The 19,173-nt window shown below is 39.2% G+C and overlaps 1 protein-coding gene across 4 annotated transcripts in view; it reads right to left on the reverse strand.

The window, feature by feature from the left end:
• Positions 1-19,173, reverse strand: part of enox2 (ecto-NOX disulfide-thiol exchanger 2) — a 201,685-nt gene that overhangs the window by 16,988 nt on the left and 165,524 nt on the right. For all 4 annotated transcript variants that reach the window (XM_088009445.1, XM_088009441.1, XM_088009442.1 and 1 more), the window contains 5 exons: positions 17,348-17,581; positions 15,532-15,744; positions 9,524-9,630; positions 4,689-4,803; positions 345-532 (listed from right to left, as the gene is read on the reverse strand). In XM_088009445.1, coding sequence (XP_087865571.1) covers positions 345-532; positions 4,689-4,803; positions 9,524-9,630; positions 15,532-15,744; positions 17,348-17,581 — 857 coding nt within the window. The remainder of the gene's footprint in view (positions 1-344; positions 533-4,688; positions 4,804-9,523; positions 9,631-15,531; positions 15,745-17,347; positions 17,582-19,173) is intronic.

Below are 19,173 nucleotides of genomic sequence, written 5' to 3' on the forward strand. Positions count from 1 at the left end.
TCAAAGGTTATAATAACGGCTTAGATGGGCTGTAATTTGAAAAAATGAAAGAATGAAGTAGTTCTCCATTAGGATGCAGTGCAGCGCTTAAAAGACGAGATCCAAAACATTTTAGGAAGGAAAATAATTAAAAATTGACCTAAAACTGTTTTATTTGCAAGGTTTCTTTCCCCTACGTATGTCTATGCAAGCCTTTTAAAGTAGCAGCACCCACCAACACTCATCAAATTGTCTTCAATCAGAGAAAAGCAAGCAAAAACAAAGTCCTTGGTCAGAAAGTGGTAATTTAAAAGTGGATTTAAATCGTTGTTGGACATCAGGATGGTTAGTTTATGAAGCATTACCTTTTGCATGCCTTGCAGAGCCTGCTGCAGGAAGCTGAGCTGCTGTGAATGAGTGGTGTCCTCCTCGCTGCGGACTGGCTGGTTCTTTCCCTGCTCCTGTTTGAGCAGCTCCACTTCGTTCCTGTAGGCGTCCAGCTGGCAGCGTAGCGAGTCGTTCTCCTCCTTTAAGGCTTCTGCTTGGGAAACACCTACAGACATAAAACCACACAACACACATTTTCTTTTTAAAATGTGCTGAGTGTTATGTGACTGATCAGTTTGGTTACGGTGTAAGTAAACGGCGTTTAACGGTTTTCATGCTTTGCACTGTAAATAAAAACTAAAAACCTGAAAGTTGGATAGTAACATTCACGGTAAATTTCTTTATTCTCTTGGGTGTTTGCAGATATAGAAGGTGAGACAATATTTCTATGACAGAACATCCTGAAAGCCAGAATAACAACAAATCTATTTGATAGATGCTTGCTAATAAAAGCCTCTCAGCTTATTCCCAAAGTGCAGACGGAGTCAGAAAAAGATCTTGTGTTTATTTATAAAACCGGTTACACTCAGGAACCGGAAAACTTCTAACAGCTTTTTTCCCACTTAATTCTTTTGTGTCGTCCCCAAAGACAACACAGTGCAAAGTTACTGCGACAACGCACCTTTTGTTGGGATCAGAAGGACATTTTCCCACCTGATTTAAAATGACAAAAGACTGGCAAATGAACACATGACGAAGAAAGAAAGAACATTCTAGCATGGGAAGATTATGACAGGAAAAAAAAAGAAGCTATTTTATACGAATCTAGATCAACTATTTCACATTTTAGTCCAAGATCATGTAATTTTATTGATTCATGAAATCATGTTTTCAAATGTTACTAAATGATCCTACCAGTAAACTGAATTTAAAAATACTGTTGAAACCAGAATTTATATATACTGAATAAAAAAAAAGACACATAGTGACATGGGCTGAATGAGGAAGCCATTAGTCTGGTAGAACTTTGAAGACAAAGACCTTCATTTTTGGAGACGTATTGTGTGGTTTAATGAAACTAAAGTAGAACTGTTTGACCATATTGACCATTGTTACATTTGGAGTTAGAACTGAGATGCTTGTACCATCCTGAATGTGAAGTATGGGGTTAGCAGCATCGTGTTGTGAATATGTTTTGCTGCAGGAGGAACTGGTGCACTTCAACCCAAGCAAACTATTGGGAAGCTTGTAAAAGGAAACCCAGAAGATTTGACCCAAGTCATGAAGTTTAAAGGCAATGCCACAAAATACTGAGGTAAAGGTATGTAAACTTCTGATCTGAAGGCAATACAACATAAATATCACAGAGATTCTTTCACACTCATCATTGTGATATTTAGTAAAATGCGTAAAAGAAACATGAATTCTTTATCTATGGATCAATTAAGACAAAAATAAATCCACAAGCTCGCTTCAGGTTCCAGGTAAGTGACTTATTTTTCTGAGAAATAGCATCTTTCAAAGAAAATCCTTATTTAGTTTGTACAAAAGCCAAGGGCAGCCATGTCTGCAATTAATGCTGTATATTTGATTTCATTCATTTTCTACCTTGCATGATTTTCACGTCAACACACCAGAGTTGGTCTATTTCCATTATCCTGAGAATTTGGGCTCTTGTTCAGTCGGAATATTGGCACACTCAAGAAAACAAGCTGCATTTTTGTGATCATGACAGGATTATGGGGTGAAAACGAACGATTCTTGAGTTCCAACCAGCAGCTTAGCATTAATTTATCCTTTAACAAGTACTGGCTCAAAGCTCAACATTTCTGTCAAAGCAGTTGAGAGACACTGAAACTTGACGTTCTACTCCTCATGCTTACATGGGATGCAATTTAATGTGAGAAACACTGAACAGCAGACATATGGATCCTTCATGGGCAGGAAAATACTGATGACCTTTTTCTGTATATAAAATATAAAAGCTCACATGCAGCAGCTGTTCACTTTCAATAAAAGCTGTTAAAGGTCTTCATAAAGCTCAAATTCATTTAAATTTCTACTGTCACTCAAACATTTGACTAAGCGAAAAAACAATGCAAACAACAAGCACAATAGATAAGAAATGTGCTTCACAAATGTCAAAATGCATTTAATTTATTCATGTCTACAATTTTAATGTTCCAAAAACTCATTTTGCACTCAGTCCAGCTAAATAAAATGATGAACTGAAAAATATATCTTTCATTTTTGTTATTTGTAATAGGAAATTTGCTGCCATTTAAAAGAAAAACAACAACAACACAATTTTATACCTATATTTCGATTTTAAATCAATTAAAACTTGAAAGCCTTTGCAAAAAGAGCATGGACATATTTTCTTCTACAGGAATGATGTCTGTGGAAGACTATGAGAAAAGCATAAGAAAAATAGATCAATTGATAATTTTCGTGTCATAGTGTTGATGACATTTAATGAGAAAAATTGGGGGGGTGGGGTGAAAACGACGATTAAACCTGCTTCTGTTAAGATTTTTACTTAAATCCTAAATTAAAAAGTTAGTTTTTTTTTAAAAACCAGTGATAATAAAAATAAATATTTTGTATCATTTGGGATTTTGAGAAAATCTCTAATTACGTTAAGAAACTACTTTTATTAATCAAAATGACTAAAAATGGATATCCTAGATCAGAGGTCTTTAACTCTCGTCCACCAGTGTCACTGCCTTCTCATTAATTATTGATTTTATTCAGGTGTGTCGCAGACTTGTGTCCTAGGTTGCTCTTCAAAGAAAATAAACCTTGTTATCTCAAAAAGTGGCATTTGCATGCAAAATATCTGTGTTCCCAATCTCCCGGTACAAGTTGCCTCATTAGAAGTCTTTAGTCGTGTCTGGATTCTCGCCGCATCTGATAAATCAAACACCAGGAGCGTGTTGACAATGACTGGAAAGTGTAATAATCCCAGAATGTTCTGTCCAATAACTCTCCGCTGGATATTTGACCTGACCTGTAGAGCAGAGGCGGCAGACAGAGGGAGGCATCATCATTATTATGAGACCTGCCCGGCACCAGAGACGTCCAGCACTATCAGCTCGCTCTCCTTCTTTAAAGAAGAAGCTTTAAAAAAGGGAGAAAAAAAAAAAGCTAATTCGCCGTCTGAACAGGAGATAATCCTCATCCTATCTCTGTGTGTGTGTATATAAAAGGGTATTTTATTAGGGTATGTGTAGGTGTTCAGGAGAGCTGCCAGCAGTCTGTCATCAAGGACCATTGGCAGTGTTAATGAACTCTTGCTGGGCGAGTGTGCGTGTCCAGACGGAGCTTGTGTGTGCTTCTCTTCCAGCAAAATGAAGGTTTGAGGTGAAAAGGGTATTGATCTGAGAGCCTCATCAGCTTGGCGAGAGGAGATGTCAACCGCGTGGCCAGATTCGGTTACATAACCAGCAGCGCTATCGACCCGCAGGAATGCACGCACACGCCTCCGGGCGCACATCCGCCAACAATAACCGGCGGTCCGTCTTTCTATTCCGCACATGGCTCAGACGCGAAGCTTCGATTCGCTTTGAAGAGGCTGCAGTCATAACCCAGGTGTTTCCAGCAGGGCTTGTTGACGTGTAAACATTCATTCTTAAAGGTTAGAGAGGGAAAAAAAAGGGGGCTTAACACTTCAGCCTGTTAACACAAATATCAGGACGCGTCACATTAACACCCGTCACCTCAGCCGATCCTGCGGAATCGAGCGAAATGACGAGACTTTGACAGCAGCACTAATCGCTGATAGCTAAATAAAAAGGTTGCAAATGAGCCGACTGCAGCGTTTACATTTATTTGCACGGCAATTAGAGATGCTGTCATATTGGCAAATGGCAGAGATCGGAATGATGAACACGGAGGAAGAGTAGATGAGGAGAGCCTTGCATAAGGAACAGCCGACAGCGCCCTTACACGTGGCGGTGAGTGGTGAGCGGTTTCTCCGTGCTGCTCTGGTGATGACTCTCAGGCTATTGTTATGGGGCTGGAGAGATAAGCAACACCATTAGCTGTAGTTGCTTCAGCACACACAAATAGACTCCTCTGAGGTAAAAAACTGATTATTATCGCCCTTATAATCTGAAATATGAGCCTGCGGATGAGGTCTCTGTGTATATTTTTGGTGGAGTGAGGCGTGACGGACTCTGAACCTGTTTCTTTATTTGTGTGGAGTTGTAGGAAGGCTGTCAGATGTTTAGAGGATGATCACTGTCATCCCAGTCAAACGTAACCGTCTCCCTCAGTTATTTAACAATCAATGCGTTCGTCCTCAAGAGATCTCGATCGGTAGATTTCCTGTCAAGATGACAACAGTGCTGAGCTGCAGATACGCGCATGCATATGCATACCTGAGTCCTCAGAGTCTTTGCTGTCAGGGACGTCCTCCATATCATCGTCAGACATTTCCATCTCCTCTTCTCGCCTGATGCCCATCAGCTGCTCGTTGTGCATGTTTCTGATCTCCTGCGAAACACAGCGAAAGGAGCGGTGGGTGAGAACTGCCAAGACTCATGAGGACTTTTAAGGAGGTGCTGAACTTGACCGGGTGCAATCACCAGGAAAGAGTCCTCTTCTATAGTTAATGTGGAGCATAAGATATGAGGAATACTCAGAGTAGGATGAAGGAGGACGAAGCTGAATGGAGAAGAAATGCTTCAAAACTAAGTAGCTGCTTCTCTTTTTACAGCTCAGACTGCAAATGAGACAATATGGGTTTAAACTTTACGGCCAGTTAGAGCCTGAAAGTTCAATATACTCTATTAGGAGTACATTTTTGGGAAGTGGAAAGAAAATGATGCATGGATTTCAAACATTTTTACATTTAAGATCAAAAATGTATGGCATGCATTTCCATTCAACCCGCTGTAACAATACTTCATTGTGACAAATTTTATCTTTTGCATAAATAGAGATTGAACATTTTGCCCATTCATCTTTGTGAAATACTTCAAGTTCAGTTAAATTAAGTAGTTTTCAAACCTTATGATAAATTATTAAATGGATTTACGTGGTTTTGAGTTTTAAGCATTTTGAAGCATCAAACTGGGTTTTCCTCAGGATAACTTTGCTCAAAGCATCCCCAGAGCATGCTGCTGCCACCACCACACTTCACAACAGAGATGATGTCTTCAGGGTGATGCACAGTGTTTATTTTTCTGACAAACAGGTTTTTGCATGTGTTCAGAGCACCTTCTTTGACAAGTGTGTTGAATCCCCTCCTTAGTTTGTGGCAAACTAAACATAACCTCTTGCCACCTTTACACAAAGACAATCTGTAGATCTCTGAAGTTTCTGCAAAGTTAGCGCTGCCCGATTGGCTCCTTCTTTTGTCAATTTCATAGCCTGCCCTGTTAAAAAAGGAGGTTGGCTATGAAAACTTTTCTGATGGTGAATTAAACAGAGCTCTGTGACATGTTCAAAGTTTAGGTTTTAAAAGCTAAAACTCTATTTTAAACATCTCTACAACTTTATCTCAAACCAGTCTGCTGTGTTATTATGACATTTGTTCACTGATGTTCTCTAACGAACCTCTGAGGCCTTCACAGAACATCTGGATTTGTACTGAGATGAAATTGCACACAGATTCACTTTATTAAATAAACAGGAATCTTCTGAGGGCAGCTGGATTTTATTTTGGGTTAAACAATAAACATGGCTTAATATAGAGAACTTTATAGATTTTAATTAGTAAATAACGATAAAAACCACATATTCGTTTCCTCCCTGGATTATTATGCACTACTTTGTGTTGATCAATTATGCACAATCTGAATAAAATACATTAAAGTCTGTGGCTGCATTGTGACATGAATGTCACAATGTGCAAAATTTCAAACTTTTGCACATTTAAATTAAATTTAATCAAATTTGGAAAGATAAAAGATATGTAAATTTAAACAAATACTCTGATTTCTTTAAAATTGCTCACCGGTAACTGTAGTAAATAAGAAATAAAACAAAAAAATTTCGCTTTTGTGGCCGTTATCACACTGTTGTCATTGTGCGGAGATAAAAAAAAATGAATAAAGATTCTCAATAAATAGCTGCTGCAGCTCCAGCTAAGGATAAGAGAGATTCCCATTTAAACTAATTGAAATCACAGTGATGTGAAAAAAAAGAAAAAGTCAAGTGGCGCAGCTAATTTATTCAGAGCAGCCACCATCAAAACTAAAGCTGCAAAGATTTAGCAAAGCATTTTGTACAAGAACAAGCTGATCAAATGAAGTTATTTTAGATGAAGGTGCTAAAAAAATCCTCTGCAACCCATTAGCAGAAAAAACGGTGCAAATTACCAGTAGCTACTTTTAAAAACTCTTTAAAAAGGTAAAAACTGACTTGTTTTCATCTTAGAAATCAACTAGTTTTTCCACAAAATGACTAAAAAAAGATTATTTTTAAACAGCTGTGTTAACACAGACTGTCTTGCTGTTGCTGATTTTTATGCAGCGTTCTGCTTTAATTCCCAACAAGGAAAAAATACATAAATCAGAGGAATGTGTGATGTTGAAAAGCTTCAAGTGTGAATTCTATAATAATGAAAACTGAAACAAAAATATCATTTTTTTTTTTTGCTAAAGGTAGCAGAGAGTATCTCAACCATCTGTCAGCCGACGTCACCAACCAAAGCTCATGGAAGAAGTCACACAGGTAACTCCACACACACCAGCACATGAAGAAACAACCCACTGGTGGGCATGGAGCCCACTGACAGGAGGCGGCGGCTGTTGTCTGACTGAGGAGCAGAGCTGAATCTATTTAACTCTGCTGCCTTTTCTTCCTCCCTGCCACAGAATCTGAATGAAGCGCACTTCCTGTCGTGGCCCGTCTTCGCTCTGACCAGAGGCTTCCAGTATGGGAACCTCCGAGTTTGATTTGCTGTGGAAACAGGGTTGCATCAGGCCATATTTTGCAAGTTAAGGAGTAATTTGTTGTGATTTAACACACATGCGAGGCCACATGTAGCTTTTTCACACCTTAAACCAATTGCTACGGTTTTCTGACCTTCACACGAATGTATGGTTGCATCTTGCAGCTCTTACTGTATTACCTCCTCATATTTAACCACAGGCTTTCAGTTGCGTGGAGGCTGAGTGCTCAGAAATAAATGACAGAGAGCAGAAGTAAAGTAGCTGCTGAAGAAATTCGAGCTCTGGTGAGACCTAGATACAGAAGGCTTGTAATAAGATGGCACAAACCAAAATACAGCAGGAGGGCAAATAAATATGGAGCCGTAAGCCAACAGTATGCAGAACCTGGAAAAAGTATTCTCACTTTTTCATGTTGTGACAAAAAGTTTCTATGTATTTTACTGAGATTTGATGTGAGTGAACACAAAAATCCAGTTTTTTTTTTTTTTTTTTACGGATAAACATTATTTTTTTATTTTTATTCTTTTATTCCTTAATTTAACCAGGTAAACCCCATTGAGATCTAGATCTCATTTTCAAGGGGGACCTGGGCAGAAGTCTGCAGTACACAGCAACCTGGTTACAAAACAAAATTGAATTATTACATATACACAAATATAAAACAGAATAACACAATTTAAAAACAGTGACACTGTTTAAAAGATTCTCGTTGCCTGTTTTTAAGAATCGCTCGAAATAAATCCAGTGAAATCAATTCTGACATCCTGATTTCAGACTGAAGCTGATTCCAGGCTGAAGGAGCCATCACACTGAAAAATGTCATTTTTTAACATGTTCAAAGTGTGGTATACGTCTTAGATTCAGTATGCTTACTTACATATGTCTTTCCAAATGTAGTTGGTAACACATTCACTTACTGTAGTGTTTATACTGCCATTGTTTCTGTGGTTTTAATTCAGTCTCTTTCACAACAAGTTATTGCCTTTTCTCTAAAGACTGTCGGCTGCAATTATATATATAAAAATTATTCTTAATTTTTTTCAGGATAGTTAAGTAAAAGTGGTAACATTTTATAACATCATCCTGAAAGGAAACCTATTAGTAGCGACAAAAGACTTGAGATTGGTGGAGATGTTTGCCATACAGAAGGAAAATGATCCTAAACTTACATCTAAAGGTGCTATTTGCTTATAATGGCCTAGTCAAAGTCCAGACCTAGTCATAGTCATTTGCATCCAATTTGTCTGAGGTTTAGCTCAAAGAAAGATGGGCAAAACGATCAACTAAAAATGTCATTTTTAATAAATCGAAGAAAACAACATATATTTTCATTCTACAAAGCAAACATAAGCTACTTTGTATTGATCTATAACTTAAAACTGAACATAAAGAGTATAGAAGAGGTACTCAACATTCGTCCCTCATCCTCCCACCGTGTGTGCAAACTGACTTTCACACCAGCTTCTACTTTTCAGCAACAGATGGAGGATAAAATTTCAGGTCGACTGTTTTGATACTTCTGAGAATTACAGCAACAGCTTTGCTTTTCATCACCTACCTTATAAAGAGAGGTTTTAGTGCAGGATGATTGCTGCTTCTGCCATGTCAGATTCTGTTATTATTCTGCGTGCGCGACTTAATGTGCCCCTAAATTACAGCTTGAATCTGTTTGTCGAGCTGAAGTTCAAAGAAACTTACCAATCGAAATATGATCATAAATGGTCCATTAGACCCCGGACTGCAACACACTCCAGACCCTCCATTACATACAAACCATCATCGTGCCAATTAATGTTCCATTCGGGAGAGTAAGAACACGGCAAGCACACAGTAAATGACAAAAAAATGCTGCTTGAATAACAAAATTCACACACTTTCAGGTCTTAAGATGCTCTTCCTGACAGTTTCCTGTAATCCTGGGATCCTCTGGTACAGGGAAAAGAGCTTGTACAGATTTACCTGTGTGCAGGACACCATTAGAGATGGAAACAAACTCACCCAGCAGCTTGTATTCCTTCAGAGGGGAAGTAGGGAAGGGTGAGGAGAAAAGAGGAAGAGGACGGGGGGGAGATGTCTGGACCTCTGCAGTGAGCAGACACCTGTTCTGCTGCCTTTCTTGGTTAAAAGTACTTACTAGATATCACTGTTTTTCTGTATTTCTCCTTAAAACATTTTAATAAAGATATCCTTTTCCATGCCATAATGTAGGACTAGTTAAAACATAAAGTTGTCAATGAAGCACGAAACAGAAAAGCAGAACGTCTAACTTTTACATATTTTACACGCACAACAGAATGAAACCAAAGTGTACCAACCTCGGCTTGTTTGCGCCACATGTCCAAGTTCTTGCGCTGAGCTTTGGAGAAATGGTCCCATGCCTTTTGTTTGGAAGCAGCTTGGAATACAGACACAATCTGTTCAACTGTGGCGGGATGCAGGGAAGGAGCAGAGACCACCCAGAGACAGAGACAGAGAAAGACAGAGGGCAGTTGGGAGGGAGCAGAGGAGTGAGAAAGTGGAGTCAACTAGGCATCAGTACTCTGTGTGAGCATGTTTGTGTGTGTTATACATACCGACGGATGCCGCGGCATCGCCTTACGGAGGGGCTGTTCCAAGTCACATTTGACAATTTTGAGTAATCACACAGTCTTTCATGTTCAATTAATGTGAGACTTTGTCAGATTTTCTGACAGTCTTTGGTTTTCAGCTGCCTTTTAAACTCATTTCTCTGACCATTTTCTGAGGAATGTTTTGCATTGCACCTTTCTTTGTTAGAGTGTGACTTGTGAATCATTTGGACATTAAAAAAAGGCTGCTAAACTGAGGGGATGTTTTATAAATGGGTGCTGGCCACCATGTGTGTTTGCTATTTTTACACAAATACTTCGGATGGGAAAAGCTGCCGCCAGATGCTTCCAGCAGACCATGCGTCATTTCATACCAACCATTCATATCTTAGAAGTGCTTTATATTCTCTTTAATAATATAAAGCCCTGCTAATAGTGCTTCAGTGCTATTTTTTGCAGACTTTGAAAACATTACTGCACTTCGCTTCCCCAAATAAAATTTTCCAGATAAAGTCTAGAGAGCTAATTTACTTTGCAGTTTCACAAACTTTAAGTTGAATAAACTTTGACCTCTGTGGTGAAGTTTTGGTTACCAACTCTGAAAGAAATATTCAAGTAGATGCATGTTTATATTCCTGCTCTTATTTTGAAGAGGATACAAACTGTTTACTCTGCGGTTGTTTCCTCTCCACCCATGATGTGGTGAAGCAAACCATCATGTTTTTTCTGTACCCAGGATGCATTGCTGTAGAGCTACAGCCTGTAGTTCCAAAGTAAACATTTAATAATCTACTAATGTCCTGATGTGCTTTTTGACTGAAGCCCTAATGTGGTTGGTTAGGCAAAATCAGCAACAGTGGTAGCAATGCAAAACAACTATAAAACTGAAATCATGAGTGAAAGGTCACCACTTCCTGAAGCGCAAGGTAATACACTAAACTTCAATGCATTGTGTCGTAACTTGGACTGAATTGACTCAATATTTCTGTATATAAATTGCATCAGTTTGGTTTGCAAGGGGACTCGGGATGATATTTGCTGTGAATTGGCACTAAATAAATAAACTGAATTGATTATTTTCCTTTTCCTATCTCATATGACACCAGTCAAAAGACAGAGGTCTGCTTAGAAAGAGTACGCTGCCGAAATAGCTGTGTAAAAACGTGAATCAAATGAATCTCAGCAGTCGTAAAGTTGGAGTAAAAATGCAGTGAATGGATATCAGAGAGAGAAGCCACTGTTAGACTCTGAATGTGGGCCAGAACCAGAGTCAATGGAAAAGTGGTGCAATAAAAAACCCTTACAACATAATACACTGAAATTAAATCAGTTATATGATTATTCTCCATTTTAAATGTAATATTTTGGTACAGTTACCACCAGTCCATATACATACATACATATATATATATTTATATAAGTATTTCAGCAGAATCCAGGGCACTCCCCATGAACTACAGCTGCAAACTGTACATGCTCATTGTTCTATGTCAGGGTTTTGCTTGATTTTGTACCATTTCTTAGAGGATGAGCGCCATTTGAAGCTGGCATATAAAAATTATTTCACACACACTTCTTAATTTTTCTAGCCAGTTAATGAATTGACAGAAAAAGGGCAAAAAACAAACTTTACACAAAATTCAGAAAAATCTGGACAACTATTTACAATTTAAAAGATAATAATACTATCCAGGCTCACCAGAAGCAAAATATAAAGAAATTAGGTGGTGGTTTAAAATTTCTGCACAGTATTTCACATCCCCGCTGTGAACTTTTATTATTTTTGCTCTGCATTTGTTTCTCAACTATAAGTCTGAAATGTTTTAGCAATCATCATACATTAAAATAAACCAGGTGATGCCAAAATGATGAGTCGCAGAGACAGATGGTCGTATGACCTACACAGTGTGGAATGGGAGCAGTGCCAAGTACTGTTTCCTGAGGAATATGGGGTCACCACGGCCAAAATGTTTTATTTTGTGGGAAAAATAAATGTGAAACTGCTAAATGGGAACTTTCTAACAAACAAAAACAAAAAGGTATGCAATATTAAATTAACTAATTACTGCAAACATGCCAGCAGTACAGCTACACATAGGAACAAAGCTTACAAAAGCTGGTTGCCAGTTGTTTTATTGCAGATCACTGAGTCCATGTGAGAGTGTATCAAATTCTGGCAAACTGCCTTTAGACCCTTCGTAGCATAAGCTACGAGGATATGCCTGATTTTCCTCTGTGAACCTTTTCACTGCGAGTTTATTAGATTTGCTCAGAGACTGCCGGTGGCCAAAAATAACCCACTGTTCTTCTGCCAGCATTGACCACGGTGCAGCTCCACTGCAGAACAGGTCTCTTAAGAACCTTACCCAAGGACGCCTTCGTACTGCCGCATTACAGTCTTCCTGATTACATATCCCTCTGCAGAGGACCCTTTTCTTTTTCACAAAAGGGTAGGAGCACATCAGACAAGCTGCAGCTCTACAGATAGTGTAGAGAACTAAGCTTTGACTCAGAATTGTTTTGGGATAAAACTGAATGAGACACAAGCATCAACTGTAGGGTCACTGCAGACCCTACCTGTGCGGTGATCTGCAGCACAGTGTTGACCCTTCCTCCTATCAGCTTACAGCTCTGTTTAAAGTGGTTGTAGAGGACTGGATGGGAGGTCTGTGCATTTCTGAGGTTCAAATATACACACACGAATCGATAAAACTGGTTCTGTATGAATACGTGTGTTTGCAGGGTGCTGAGAGACAGAACAGCTCAGGAATCAATAGCATCTTCCCAGCACCCTGTAATTTGATGAACAGAGTGATGATAAAGGCAAAGAGAGACACTGAGCACAAAAAAAAATCAACTTGCAGGACTGTGAGCTCCTATGCAGCTAGAAATATGGTGAGGCAGCATTTTTTAAGTGCTAAAATAGAAATTCTTTATTCAATGGAGAAAATATTAAAAGTGCATTTTTTTTCTCCCTTGTTATACCAAATATTAATATTGTTAAAAAGAATATGCCCTCTTGCAGATGTCAAATGTTTTTGCTTTTAACTGATACACTTAAACAGTTTGGATCATCAAACAAAAACTGTTTTTAAATCAAGATTTTATTAAAAAAAGAAGAAAAACAAAAGTCGTCCAGGCCTTCCTGCCACTGTGTGCACAAACAACTGCCATCAAGTTTTTTCATATTTTAAGGAAGAATTGCTTAAAAGCCGACAGACTGGAGGGTCTGAGCATGAACGCCCTTTTTAAGGACATGCTGAGACAGCTGGATGTATTTAACTCTGACCTTTGACTAGGCCACTCTAAAACCTTCATGTATTTTATCTTTTGAACTACTCAAATTGGACTAGCTGGTTTCAGTTATGCTGCTGCATAACCCAGGTGCAGCTAAGGTCACTAACTGAATGGCAAACATTCTTCTTTGGGATCTTCTAGCTGAATTCCTGGTTCTTCAAATTACAGTGAATTATTTGAATCCTAAAGCTACAAAGTATCCCCAGACTACATGATTACAATGAGATTTGATTGTCTTTATAATTTCCATTTTCTGAAATCAAGTGTTAGTTTTCTTTCAGAAGCATTCAAAAGCCTTCTGAAATATTCCTGTTTTACAAAGTTTCATAATTTTATCTAGATTACAAAAACAGAAAAAAGAATAAATCGGTAAGAGCGCATATACTTCTTTACAGCTCTGCAAGTACTTTTTCAATTTGCATCCCATAAGAAGACCAGAACCAAAAAGAAGAGAGCTTTACCCTTTTCAAACCTGTAAACTAGATCCAGCAGACCAGCTCAGATTTATAATGAATACGAACAGAAACACACCGAAGGGAAGGCAACACCGTGAATGGGAATGTGTTTCTACTGGTAGAAATAATCGAATATGGATAATACACACTCTGCCTCTTCATGGCTTATTTTAACTAATAATGCATGAAACACCGCCAACTCTGGATGTTTACATTGTGTTTAACATGCGTGTGGTGGGATGAGGGGAGACTGAGCGCCGCAGGCTGTGGACTAAACTAGCAGTCGTGGAGTTGAAGCTGTCAAAGGTGGTGCTGCACAAGCATGGCCTTTTTTTGTTAACCCAATAAGAGAGTAAAACAACTAAACACAGTAAATGTTTGTGTTTGGTCTTCATTGTACTCTAGGAAAAAAAAAATGTGTTAGGCCACTTACTTCTTTCATCTGAGGGAAACCTTAACAATCGACTCCTGACGTCTTTCATGAATAATAAAATAACGTCTGATTTTTTTTGGCATTTTGAAAGTCAAAGGCATCAAAAATATCCATGAACGTCTGAGGGAGACGGGGATTTAACTTACCATTCTTTAATCAGCTATTAAGATTGTGGTAGCTCGTTTAAGGAAGAATACAATGAATGTAATTATAAATGTTAGCGCGTATACTCTCAGTGACAGGCTATGAACAATGTAATACTTACTTTTTCTGTGGATTTCAGCACTCCGGGCATAAATGTCCTGATTTGGATTTTAAAATTACACCAAGCAAGCAAAAACACCCCAAAGAAAACATTTATCTGACCTGGATATCTACTGCATAAGCAGTATTTTTACTCTCTGGGCTTCACATGTAGTCATTTCACAGCCAAAAAAAAAAAAAACTCAGTGTGTTTTATTTAGCTTTTATGTGATAGACCAACACAGAGCAGAGGATAACTGAAGCCGAAGGTGAAAGTTTCCAAATGTTTTTATGAATAGAAAAGTGAAAAGTGTGGGGTGTATTTGTATTCAAGCTGCTTTGGTCTAAATAAATGCTTCTTGTTTAGTGCATAAATACTACTTGTTTAATTTAATCTCTGATTAAAACAGATCTTGTTGTGGGGATGGTTTTCTTTGTCAGAAACTCAGGAGCTAATCAGAGTTGATGGGAAGAAAATGAAGGATAAAAACAAGAAAATCCTGGAAGAAAACCTATGAGACGACCAGGGTGGAGGTGTATCTGAACCTGAAGTAAGGGAGCAGCAGAGATCCGCTGAGATCCTCGGCTGAGGAGAGAGTCTCTGTCCAAACAACAACTCAAACACAAATCTGGCCAAGGAAAACAACTGCTTAAAGAAACCCAAGGGATTTTCAAAGTAAAACATGGTGGTAGATGGCAGTCTGGTCGGATAAGTCCAACAACCATCAACATGTCATCTCTGTGGCGAAATATTGTGGTGGGATTATACTATTGAGCAGAGAAATGGACTCTGATCAGAGTTGTTAGGAAAAGTGCAAAAGACTTGCAAAATACATGAAACTAGGGAAAGTCTAGGGAGAGACTATGCCCTCCAGCAGGAGCTGGTTTAGCTTATTCATGGATTAGAATGGCGTAGTCAAAGGCCAAACCTGAATATAACTGGGAATCTGCAACAAGACCTAAGAACTGAAATGACTTAGTTTGAGTATATTCCAAAAATGTATGGGTTGAAGTTTCAGCTTCCACATGTGGAGCTGGTAGGAGTCATACTCCTACTTAACCCCAAACCTCATAGTGAGAGGCCGTACTGGTGGGGCTAAAAAAAAAGAAAAAAAAAAAAAAAAAAAAAAAGAAAAACACAAATGCAGATTTCCAAATGCTGTGTGAAAAACCATGAAGAATTTTCCCTTCCCTTCAAATTTATGGATTACTCTGTGTACTATCACATAAAATCCCCATAAAACACACTGAAGCCTCAGATCGAACAGTGAAAAAGTTAAAGGGCCAAGGCACTGCAGTAAGTGGTAAGAGTGACGACAAAGACTCACATTGAGCCACTATGCCAGCCAGCGCCGTCTTGAACTTGTCCTTGGCCTCCTCCATCTCCTTCTCGTGTTGACTCTTCTCGCCGATCAGCCGGCGGATGTGGCTGTTGGAGGACTGGATCATGGAGTAGAAGTTGTTGGCGTTCCTGCGGTTGACTTCGCCCCGTTCCAGCCAGGTCAGGAGCACGCGGACGGCCTCTGCAAACTTACCGTCGTCTGGGGGAAAAAAGAAGGGAAGCACGAAATGGAAGAAAGAAGTTAATTTTGGACAAAATCTACAAGGCTGTACCGGACTCCTGCCTCTGTGGAAAATGATGGTTATTAGGCATAAAACGCTGCTTTTCAAGTTCTTAGGACAAAATTATGACTTGAGTGAAAGAATACATAAAAAGAAAAAAAACAAACTAAAATTACAGCTCTGCTGTGCCACAAAAAGAAAATGATCATTTCAGCTATCTATTTTGCTAACAAAACAACATCGTGGACTAAAATGATAACTTGGAGGCAAAATAGGCTATAAAACCCATTTCTACTGCAGGTGGTCTATCATCATAGAGTGTAACTGAGTTTGTAGTACAGTAATACAAACTGGCAGTAAAAACAGCAAGATCTCCTTTCCCCTCTGGGTAAAAAAAAAAAAAATCTACAGCAAATGACTGTGTTGCTCCCAACAGCAGCCTGGAGAGATCACAAACACATTCTTGGCTCAAGCAGCACATCGGCATCTGAGTTTATTCCTTGTTTTTGCTAAGGACGGACAGCGGAGAGCTGAAAAAGACACATGCAGATCGCAGAGAAGCGGAAAGTCACAGCCGAGTTATCAGGCCACTGTGACTGAGACCTGGAAGTGCCACTGCTCATTAGAGAAACAAGTTTATCCAGGCAGAAAGTCGACAGATAGCTGCAAAGAGGCAGAAAGAGGAGTTAAGGAGAGAAAACTGAAAAAAGATGAGCGGCGAGGGCGGACGAGAAAACCCGGGAGCATGTTGTTGGGATCCACTCATACGGCGTTTAACAGAATCTGTTACAACAAATTCACACAGTCTGTTCGAGCTGGAAATGCTTTGCTGTACTCTAGGTCTCCTCCCATGATATATCCGTTTTGCAAAGCGTCACCATGTTGGACATTCATCCATTATTTTCTGTCGGAGTTTCTCACCCCGTTTCTAAGGGAGAACCCAGACACCCTGCAAAGGAAACTTATGCTTATGTCCGTAATCTCGTTCTTTTGGTCAATACCCAAAGCTTGTGACTATATGAAGGTTTGAACGTGGATGGCCACAAAGGATGGATATGGAGAAAAGACAAAGGAAGGTCGCAAAGAAGAAATGGAGGAAAGAAAAAAGAGAATGAAGTAGAAAGGAAGAACACAAGAAAGGAGACAAATAAGGAGCATAATAATGCAAAGAAAAATGAAAGGAAAGAAAGAACGAGCTACAAGAAGAAAGAAAGAACAAAAGGAGAGAAAGGAAGGACACAAACAAGGGAAGAAGAAAGAAATGGCAGGGTGGGAAAGGAGGAAAGTACAAAGAAGACAGACAGGAAGAACAGGACACAACATAAAGACAAAGGAATAGGAAAAAATGTCTCGCATAAGACACATTTCCCAATTCTCCTTTTTCTTTTTCCATACTTGTCCAGACTTGTAAAATATCTGAACCAGATTCTATGCTTTTCCAGATTGTGTAGAAACCCTGTTGCCTCGTCAGGTTAAGCCATTAAGCATTTCCCCCCCCCTGTGATCCTCAGTTTCCAGTGTTTGTTCTCTAGTATTTCACAGCTGAAGTCCCAACGGTTGCCAGCGTCCGTGTCCAGGTACCTTTGATTTTGTCTCCCAGCTGGCTGCACTCGTGCTCTGAATAGTGGACGATGGGAGGAGGGGATGGCGGCCGTAGGCGATCCTCCTCCAACTTGCGTCTGTGACGCTCCTCTCGGGCCAACATGCGCTGGCGGCATTCCCACTCGTACAGGTCGTCTCTGGCCTGAGCGAAGTCAACGTGGAGCCGCCCGGTGTCCTTTTTGTCTGTGCTTGAGCCCAAACGGATTCGATAACCTAGGAAACATATGAGTTTGATTTGAAAATCAGAAAAACAAGAGAAGGAGATGAAAGAGGAACGCAGAGAGCCATTTTATTTTTACCCCTCTTACATTTCCACTGTATCTGTCAATGTAGAAACAGATTACTAGGGTTGAAGGAAAGAGACCTGGTGGGGAGGTAGTGCATTTATCACATTTATCACATTCTGTGGAGGAATAAGTTAAAATTTCTCCACACTACGTTCCAACATTTCTACGGTTCATATTTTAAATTTAGCTGGAAAGTGCCATTTCCATAAAATGCCCAAAAACCCAACGTGCAGATTGCAGTTCAGTCACAATTCCCCAAAGACAACTTTTTGAGCTAAAACCCCTCCGAAAAAGCAAAAAGCAAACCTCTAAATCAGAGACAAAATACAAAAGCACTCAAAGAATAATTTTAAGTATTGTAAAAAGATTTGATTGATAGAGAAAAATTGACCATTTGAGTAAAAGAAACACAAAGAAGGGCTTTTATTTGCACCCATTGTGGAAATCTTCAAACCTTTGATGCTTTTATAAAAAAAAAAAGTAAATCATGTTAAAGTGAACTGTTTATTATGAGGTTTTAAAAACTAATTTAATTTGTAAAAAATGTCATCTCAAGACTATTGATGAAAACAGATCAAATTTGTATCCAATAATAAAGAAACATATGATAAAAAGCTGAAAAATGGAGACCAAGAATAAATGAAATTCAGCATTCAGTTCCATTTGAACCCAGTTAAAATACAGTCTAGTCAACTTTAGTTCATAATGTCTATTGGTAAACAGTTATTTATCTAAGTCAGCTCAGCTGAAAAGTTGCTGATAAACTTTTATCCTGAGCAAGCAGGTGGCGACTGTGAAGAGAAATGACTCAATCTTACCAGGCAGAAGCATCCGGCAGAAACCGGCCGAGTATGAACGGCCATCTGCTGTTAATGTCTAATTATTCTTTTTGAAAAGATTAACTGTAACTGTAGGTCTGCATCAAGTGGTCAATACATAAGAGAGACTTGGAGGCCAATTGCTTCTTTACAGGCTCAGTATTCCTCATTAACCCCTCTTTTCCTCTTAACTTCCCTCCTATATCTACTTTATCCCCCTTTCCCAATTTTCACTAATGACCGGTTGTGGACTGAAGAGAAACCTTGCTCCATTATGTGATCTAATTGGCTTAAATGACCCCAGTGTGTTTTAAGAAAGAGATTAAAAACACAAACCAGAAAAAAAGCAAAGCGAAAAACTCAGGAGCTTCTCCTCCGGTCTGCTCTCACTGCCTCAGACTGTTAATCTAGCCCTGCTTCAATATTTCATACGAGGAGATGCTGGTGTGCTGGAGCTGCCGGAGTGTGTGTCATTGCTGGGTATTGTTGTTTGCACAGGCTCTCCTTGAGTGTGTGTGGGTGGGGGATTATTTATGGGGAAACTACACAGCTCTGTCATCGCTCTAATATATGGACCTCTGCACCCACACCTCACTGTAAGAAGAGAGGCTGTTGAAATCAAGGGATCTCTCATTCAAACTCACTATCTCTCATGCGTTTGTGCGCGCACGCAATAATGCGGGGAATGTGTTTCTGAGAG

This window comes from Poecilia mexicana, unplaced genomic scaffold, assembly GCF_051168715.1.
Source record: "Poecilia mexicana isolate PSO_F unplaced genomic scaffold, ASM5116871v1 scaffold_10, whole genome shotgun sequence".
NCBI lineage: Eukaryota > Metazoa > Chordata > Actinopteri > Cyprinodontiformes > Poeciliidae > Poecilia > Poecilia mexicana.